This window comes from Musa acuminata, chromosome BXJ2-11, assembly GCF_036884655.1.
Source record: "Musa acuminata AAA Group cultivar baxijiao chromosome BXJ2-11, Cavendish_Baxijiao_AAA, whole genome shotgun sequence".
Taxonomy (NCBI): domain Eukaryota; kingdom Viridiplantae; phylum Streptophyta; class Magnoliopsida; order Zingiberales; family Musaceae; genus Musa; species Musa acuminata.
Window position 1 is genome coordinate 21,643,802 of NC_088348.1, and position 9,117 is coordinate 21,652,918.

The window sequence follows — 9,117 nt, forward strand, 5'->3', positions numbered from 1 at the left end:
ACCCACGAATGTTCGTTAAGACGGCACGTAGATTCATCTCTTTAAGACCCAAGGAAAACTACGTGGGATGATACGATTGGTGGAATCTCGGGTGGGATGTTGTTGGTGGAAAGTGGCGTGGATTCTGCTTTGGTTGCCTTGGGCACGTCCGTGTGTGGGTTGTCGTGAGCCCGCGAGAAGGAACCCAAAAGCACATCCGAACGGTTTTGGAGGAAGGCCTCTCTCTCTCTCTCTCTCTCTCTCTCTCTCTCTCTTCTGAGAACGGGAGAAACCCTGATGATGAACGGCGCAGAGAAGGAAGGTATCGCCAGAATTGTTGGAGACCCGGCGGCGGAGACCCGGGTCTCGACACCTCCTCCTCCGCCGCTCTTGCAAGCCCGCCGCCTCCACAACTTCTCCTTCCCGACCCTCAGCTGGGGAGGCCAGCGCTTGCTCCGGTGCTCCAAACTCCCCGACCCCGTAACCTCTGCGGATATTGCCGAATCGGGCGATCATAACCATCGGACTGCCCGGATTAAATCTTTCCCGCCGAGGCCGTACCCGTGCGATCACGATGAGAGGGAGGAGGAGACGAGAGGAAGAGAGGCGGAGAAGACCTCCACTTGTGCTGCGGCGACGGCGGAGGCCGCCAGACACTGGAGCTTGAGGACGAGAAGTGCGGCATGCAATGCCCCAGCTGTGGGGCGGCCCGGGATTAATGGTTCTTGTTATAAGGCTCTAGTGGTGAAGAAGGCTGATCCTCCAAGGAATGTGGTGAGGCTGCGATCTGATGAATCAAAGAAAGGAGAGATGACAAAGTTCTCGATCTCGCTGTCTCGTGCGGAGATTGAGGACGACTTCTTTGCCATCAAGGGGACGAAGCCCCCTCGAAGGCCAAAGAAAAGGGCTAAGATTATTCAGCGCGAACTGGACGTAAGAGACATCTTTCAGGCAGAAAAAAAAAAGGAACTTTATAGTTGATCATTTTGTTTTGTTGCCGTCATATTAGTTTCTGATTTCCATGAATTCTTTTTTATTCTTCTGCAGTCACTTTTCCCTGGTTTGTGGCTGTCAGAAATAACTCGGGAGACGTATAAAATTGTCGAATAAGGTGGAACGTAATTCTTTAATGGTCGGACATCTACCTACGACAACAGGGAAAAAAAGGTCTTCTTTGCATTTTTTACATCAATTCTTCAAATTGAAACCTCAAATGTAATTCTTTTCTTTGCAGCAGTTGGACAATTTGATGAAGAAAAGTGGTCTTCTGGAGGAAAGATACAAGCTTATCAATTGCTGCCGGTTACTGTTTCGTCTAATCATGGCCAACTCAGTTATGTATCACACACCCCGTTCATTTGTAAATTGTATGGTTAAATGTAATGAACAAGTGTGCATTTTATCTATGTTAAAAGGTTTATTCTTTACATTGTTGTCCAATTTGATTTCTTTGCTGAGTTTCTTTTGAATTTCAGAGATTTTTTTCTTAAGTGAAAAGTACAAAAATAGCTAGGATAAGATAATATATTCGACTTCTTGACTTGTTTCTCATTATACGATTATATCAGAAGAGGCACAGAAATCAGGAATGAGGCCATCAAGTGTTCAAGATATTAACTGATAGGGGATATGTCTTCTGGAAGATCGATCTTCAGCAGCGAGAATGTAGTTATCTTTAGCTATATTTCTCTCCTTTCAGACACTCAGCGAGAATGGAATTCCAGTTCCTGAATTCCATTGTTCTCTCCTGCAAACTGAAATAGCTTAAGACATTGTCCTGTAATTTCTTATGGGCATATATGGAAGTAATATTGCATGAAGGATTGTGAACTCTGGAAGTTACTTTGATCAGTGGTATTGTAGTTTTTCTTATCCTCTGACTTTTTTGTGTCAGAATCATAGGTAAGATGTACTTGGAACTTAATCGCTTCTTTGCATTGCCTCTGAAGTTTCATTAGATCAACAAACAAACAATATGTGCAGCATGTAGAAGCCATCATGATGGTTCTTGAATTGTTCTTCTATCTAAGTTATTAATTATTATGTGAAGTTCTTTATTAATTATTCATACAACATGCTTTGGCTGCTGTGTGTGACTCATGTAATAGAAATATGAACAATTTTCATGTTGATACAATCAATATATTTCTCCCAATAATTGAACTTTATTGAGTCGCATACAGTCATGATTCTGTTTCAGAGCTCATGTTTTGTTGAAATTTCTCAAGTTAATTTGAAAAGTTATCCATGCAACTTCTAGTTTTTTTCTCCAGTTTGGCTATAATCCAAATATGTCTTTATTTGCTTGAGGGTGTCATCAAACTATTTCTTCATAGCAATAAAAAATATGTATTTGAGCACCAAAGTTTTATGCCATTATCTGTTACAGAAAAATTACCATTACCTTGAGAATTAGGATTTGAGATTTTTTGTCTTTGTTGCTAACACATCATGTGATTGTTAGTTCTACCCACTTGGGTAATGATTTTCCTGGCTTCCTATTTTAAGACTTTTTTTGTTCTTGATCTTCTCATCTGGTTGGTAACAGACAATAAAGTGGGAGCACCAATGAATCTTTAGTATATGAAGTTGCATTCTTACCATGGTATGTTCAAACCCTTCTTTTACTGTAGTTCCATTTGCTGTTCTGCTCAGCTTAAATTGTAACTGAACTTGTTTAAAGGAAGTCTATATTAGAAATTCTTATAATTTTTTGAAACTCCAAATTTGATGGATAATATCGTGCATTTAATTTTTTTTATATCTGCTTTTACTTTTATAATTTTGAGTATAGATATGACAATTTTCTACACTGGGATTCAACACACAAACCCAAGTGACCTCGTAAACGTTGATGTGCCAACAAGACGTGTCATATCAACATTATATCCAGAGGGAATCCCTTGGTCAAAATACTTAAATACTTAATTTTTTATGATAAATAATAGTTATAGAATAAATGCTATGAAATACATTCTGATGGAGAACTCTTAAAACTCATCGAACCCTCTATCTTTTTTCATCTCATATAAATAAATATCGATTTGAGCATCAGAAGGATCTTACCACGCATACACCCTACCACATGTAATATAGGAAAGAGCAAATTCAAAGGCAAAGGCTAGACTTTCGACCATGGTCATGAGAGAGCACTATGGTCCCGCAAAGGGTAGAACTTTTAGGTGAAAGCCATCCTTTGCTCTCGTGGAAGGAGAACACATTATCATAGACAAATTTGTACAAAGGGTATTTGATATAATATTTGTATATATTCGTATCATTCAATTTTATTCATGTTTTACACAACATGTAAAGGGCTCGTAGTAGACTTGACAACCCTATTTTGGTTAGATTTTATGGTCATTTTAGTTATATAAACATAGGTTGTGTGTAATCGTCACGCAGAGGCAAAACTACCCAAAAATAGGTCATTCGGGCAGCAATGTTGGGGGTTTTCTAAATCCACAAAGTGGTATAAAGTGTCAACCAGTACAACACGCTAGAGCTACATAGGTGCCACATGGTTGGATGGGCCATTGGGGTATTATTTAGGACTGATTCGCTATCCTATTCCATAACAGTGTCATATAGGGACTTGTGGGGACTTTTGGTTGCTGTGGACTACCTTATACTCTTTTGTGGTATGATCGATTAGAGCTTACGAAGTCCATGTTTGTAATTTGTATTGCCTATCAAATATTTGTTAAAATGTGTACTTGTGAGATCCTGAGTTAAATGCTTTCTCTAATCCGTCTTCTCTTTTTCATGTCCTTACGAGACTATAAATGATTTCGAAGAGGCTAATCTATTGCGTATGGATATATAATGGTACTATATGACTTGGGCAAAATCAGCTAAGTCTATGATAATATGATTATAAAAGAGGACCGAGGAGGTAGAGAATATAGTAGCAAACTTCAAGTGCCAAGACAAGACAGAAGGACAGTAGCTAGGAACTTTGTAAACCAATGTCAAGGACTTCTCATCTAGATAGTCGGAAGTGGGGAACTTTAGGTTAATGTAGTGTGACTCGATTAAGGAATAGAGTAGGCAACATATAATATTGTACCCTTTTTTTCTTAGAAGAGTAGATAATAGAAATGGTGGAGAAGATGGTATAATACTAAAGGGACGACCAATCTAATAAAGACTTACTTTAGTTTGGGGGAAATTTTACTCCTTTCAGGCATACTTCTTACATTCCGATAGTTCGATAGCAACAATAAAACAAATCGTAGTAGCTAACTTAATACAAGGAGTGTAAAACTTTGAGTGCTTTAGAAACCTAAATAAAGAGAAGGCAAAAGTTACTAACTAGCTTGATACATGAAGTACTAACCTTTGAGGAGGTGAGCAAAGTTAAGTAATCTAGACCTGTTTAACTTTTAATGGAATGGGTGAAACCGAGCTTTAAACATTTTTGAAGACCCTTTGAAGAGTGCTTAGTAATGTACGATAGTTGTCAAATCCTACCTAATGTTGATTAATATCACTAAAGGTAGCTTGTTTGCTTCATTTTCCACTAGAGTGGCAGTCAGAAGTAGTGATGATACAAACCTACTTGGAGGCAACGACTAAGCAAAAGAGGAATTGATGGGTAAATTTTGTGGAGGACAACAACCTCAAAACTTTAAATTCTACGAGGCAATGCTCGTTAAAGCTCCAACAGGTATTATCTAATTCATTTGGTATAAGACATTTAAGGGACTGATATATAATAGGGAAGGTATTTTCCTTTATCTAAAGGATCTATTGGTATCGGTAAAAATTAATACAACTTGATTGATCCTATACCATCAAAGTTCAACTAGCCAACAACAACATTGTGGGAAGATGCAGCATCAATAAAGGCTTCAATAAGGATATGTAAAAGAAATAAGTTGGAGAGAATTTCATAGACTATTTATAGGGAAGGTAGGTGTTCAATGTATTGTTCGTACTTTTCAATTTGTTCATATCTTAGGCAACATATAAAGGCCTTGCAATAGGCTTGGCAGCTTGATTTTGGTTGGGTTTTATGACCCTTTTTGGCTTGTAAGCATAGCTTGTGTACGATGGTCGCATGAAAGTAAAACTACCCAAAAATTGAGCCTCTAGCTTGTAGTTTGCAACGTTTTCCACAAGCATAGAGTGGCCAAAAATGTTAGTCATCCCAGCACCTTAGAGCTGCATGGGTGACACATGGTTGGATGGGCCTCCGAGGATGGTACACTACACGTGTCTTATGGGCAATTGTTCATAGGAACTTTTATGTGTGGCAGATTGCCTTAGACCATTTGTTGCATGATTGTTTAGAGCTTGCATAAGCCATCTTTGTATTTTGCATTATCTATGAAGCATGAGATTCTGAGTTAATGCTTTCACTAATCTGTTCTCTCTTTTGCATATCTTAGGAGACCTTGCAAGATTATAGGGAGGGTGAACCTTTACAAACGAACATGCAAGGATATCGTATGATTTAAGTAAAATCAACTAAGCCTATGACAACTTGGTCAAATTGATCAATCCACCTTAGTTGAGTTAAGAGGCCAACAAGCCTTGTGCACTCTAATTAGACAAATTATCTCTTTGTGTTTAATGTGTATTAACTGGGCAAATCATAGTGAGAACTCACTGAGCTTCTTCTATTGGTTTGTGCCATCTCAAAGAGGAACTCAGTCCTAACACTAATTAAGATAACACCATTTCACGTGGCATGTTTATATATATCACACACTTACCAAAAAATAAAACCGGGTAAAGCTTCTCCTTGTATGTGATGAATCCACCCAAGACAAATATCGAAACATTCAATATGTTCTAATCGTTAAAACATTTCCATACACACAATGCTAGTCATAGGTGTCCTACAAGCCAATCACGTGAGTGATGACATGTGTGACTTGATACATAGTCTTTTTGCTTATTATATTTTGATATTTATTATATTTTTACTTATTATATTGTGATGTCCTTGGATCTATGTAATGGGAATCGGATCATGATGAGATCACGATAATGAGATCGATTCGCCTTTAAATACAGATCCTAAAAAATTCTGATCATAGGTTACTCGAGAGGGACATCGAGATAACTGGACAGACTGGTGTGTTGTATGCCCATCCATATGATCGATGCAGCTGATCTCATAGCTGCTTGTGTGGGGACACTAGGGATACAATACAAGTGCTCATTGGGGACTGAGTTCACTGATTGATCTACTTACGAAATGCTGAATGGTTGATGATGCCTTATTGTCAGACAGCGATTCCGTAGTCCTAGCTAGTGGTGTATCTAGTCCTTAAACTTGAGATACCAAGGATATCCTGTATGAGTGCTCCATTCTTTGATACCAAACTTATAGGTTTGGATATCCCAGATCTAGCACAACGGGTCATCGGGAGTGGTAGTCAACCTTACGAGGACTATTGAGCGTCGATAGAGGATCATCTACTCTCGGTATTATGAGATGAATGTCCCAAGTATTCTTGCTCAGACAAATCTCTGGCTAGGGTCATTCGGATTGAGAGAGAAAGAGTTCTTCGGGAGAATCTGATTAGAGCGAGACTCGAGTAGAAACCGTATGGGTTTGACAACACCATGCCCGGTATACGGTCTCTGGAATATTAAATGGATGAGGGACTATAGGTACATGATAGCTGAGGACAGACATGTCCAATATATTAGATTCTCCTGTATCATTTGGGGACTATGGCGTAGTGGCATAGTACATCCACAATCGATAAGTCAAGTGAATTATTATGGAGATAACAATTCATTGAGCATGAAGGAGTTCTGACAAGTATGACTCACGGCCAACTCGATATTGGGCCTAGAGGGTCACACACATATGGTAGGTATTATGATGAGTAGAGGTTCGGATATAAGATATCTGCCAAAGCTCCTATCTTATTGGATATCCAATAAGCCCCTGAATTATTGGATATCCAATAAGCCATTGAATTATTGGATCATATGGATGAGATCTAATAAGAGCCTATGAGAGATTATTGGATAGAGATCCACTAATCTAAGAGGCTTGGGTAGTTAGATGGCGATCCAATACCCAATAGGGGAGGATCCATTAGGGTGAAGTTGATAGCGAACCTCTATAAATAGGAGGGTTTTAATAGTTTATAAGCTAGAGCTTTTTTTTACTTCCTCTCCTATTCTTCTCCCCCTCTCCATCTCAGAGCAGCCTAGAGCTTTAAGGAGCATCATCGCAACCCTACTGTGTGGATCACCGCTAGAGAGGAGGGTGCTTAATCTCCTTTACCCTCTCCTAGAGATCTGTAGAGATTCAGGGATATATGATCTCCCTAGGTAACACAATCTATCTCATACGTGGTTTTCTATTTCGTGGATTTTTGCAAACCAATCTTCGCATGACGATGAACATATCTTTGAGAATTGGGGATTTTATTTTCTCTTCTTCCGCTGCGCATATGATGTCGCCTCCAAGATTTCCCAACAGTGGTGTTAGAGCCAAGTTGTTCGTGTGAAAATTGGTTTTGAACTGCGTGTGTTGTGTTTTGGAGAAACTTTTGACGTCAAAATCGTTGACGCAAAAGCGAGAAAGGGCAGCAACTATTGCTGCACTTGCTGCCATCTACGTGCAGCAGGCTTGCTACCGGTGGCCGGCAGCCCGTTGATGCAGCCTGCAGTCGTTGGCGCTGCCACCACCAGCAGCGTGCAGTGGCACCGTGGGGCACGTGTAGTGGCGTCGCGGGGCACGTGCAGCGACACTGCCGGGCACGTGCAGCAACGCCGCGGGGCAGTGGCGCTTGCGGCCGTTGTGCCCACGGGGTGAGGCGCCATAGGGTAGCAGTGCCTGCTTGTCACGAACGGTCGTCGCGCACCCGTAACAACTCCATTCAACGAATCGTTCGTCGCTCTCATCTACATGTACAGCTAGCTGCTTGGCAACATGTTTTGTCTTGGTTTTGAGTCATTTTGCTTGTAAAAATGTAAGTTCGAACAAGTTGTAGTGCTATAAAGTGATCGCTCACCGAACCGAGCAAAACAGCCCCAAAATAGCCCAAAACAGCTCTGTTTTCGTGTGCCACAGGCTGTTTTCTACAATTTGCTTCCTCTCACAAAACGTCAGCCATCTCAGCCCCTTGGAACCACCTAGGTGGCACATGGTTGGATGGGGCTTCGGTATAGTGTCGGGCATTGAACAATCTTTCGCAAGTTCGCACGGTACATTGACGGGAACTTGTTGTCATGCCCGGCACCCGGTGAGCAGCTGTTTGTGGACTTGTAGCTATTTGTTCAACCTTCTAAATACCTTGTTTTCCCCTTCTGCCTCTTTTCTCTTGTGCACGTAAGGTGCTTGCTAAATTGCTTGTAAAGCTTCGCCTTTTCGCGAGACATTGGGACTTGTCCGTTGCTCGTTCTTCGAACTAATCAACTTTCTCTTTTTACAGGTCCTTCGGGACCTGCGAGAGGTTACAAGTGGGCTGATCTTTGCAGATGCAATGCAAGGGCGAAGCGCGACTTAGGTAACACAAGCTAAGTTTGCATCTTTGCCGCAAGGGTGCCTCGCGACTTAGGCAACGCAAGCTAAGTTCGCGTCTTTGCTGCAAGGGTGCCTCACGCCTTAGACAATTCCAGCTAAGGCCATGACATTGTGATATCAGAGTGGGCAAGCACTTCGAGCGAGCAGCGAAGGAACTTTGCAACTTCGCCATGGCAAAGCATCGTGGCGAATCAAGCAAGACGGGGCAAGCCGGACCCTTGCCCCAAGCAGCCACAGGTGGGCTGCATGTGCACACTCGCTCTCATACTATTGGAGTCGCTCAAGAGGAGCGCAGCAGCAAACATTATGAGCTAGAAGTAGGCTACTCTCCGCGAATGGAGGAGGCACAATCTGGAGCACCAACCGAGAAAAAGAGTCACAAGGAGAGACTCACAACGGCGGAAACCCGCTTGGATATTCTTAAAGTGAGCTTGGAGAAACTCTACCATGGCCAACAAAGGCTTGTTGGGGTAGAGAGCTTGCAAGAAGAGGCAAAGTCTAAGATCGACAAGGTTGAGGCCCTAGTCGACCGATTGTCAGATGACACCAAAGACTCTATACAACACTTGCAAGAAGTTATGGCAGAACTCACTTCGAGGGTGACCATGCTGACAAGAGCGCTAAATGTGGGAGGAAGC

At 41.5% G+C, this 9,117-nt stretch overlaps 1 protein-coding gene across 2 annotated transcripts; it reads left to right on the plus strand.

Annotated features, from left to right (window-relative positions):
* Positions 1–240: 240 nt before the first annotated feature.
* LOC135627301 (uncharacterized) lies at positions 241–2,003 on the plus strand. Of its 2 annotated transcripts, XR_010492582.1 has the most exons (3): positions 241–912; positions 1,027–1,146; positions 1,214–2,003. XR_010492582.1 is itself a non-coding variant. In XM_065133347.1 (2 exons), exons 1-2 carry the CDS (start codon positions 277–279, stop codon positions 1,087–1,089), a joined length of 699 nt encoding a protein of 232 aa, XP_064989419.1. In that variant the 5' UTR covers positions 241–276; the 3' UTR covers positions 1,090–2,003. The 2 variants fall into 2 exon arrangements, 1 of the variants encoding a protein (XP_064989419.1); XM_065133347.1 differs by having other exon boundaries at positions 1,027–2,003.
* The last annotated feature ends 7,114 nt before the right edge of the window (positions 2,004–9,117 follow it).

Bases quoted from the DNA above. Each gene is read 5' to 3' on its own strand.
- LOC135627301 (XM_065133347.1), top strand. From the start codon at position 277: ATGATGAACGGCGCAGAGAAGGAAGGTATCGCCAGAATTGTTGGAGAC. The intron at 913-1,026 runs GTAAGAGACATC...ATTCTTCTGCAG, and splicing joins TTATTCAGCGCGAACTGGAC to TCACTTTTCCCTGGTTTGTG.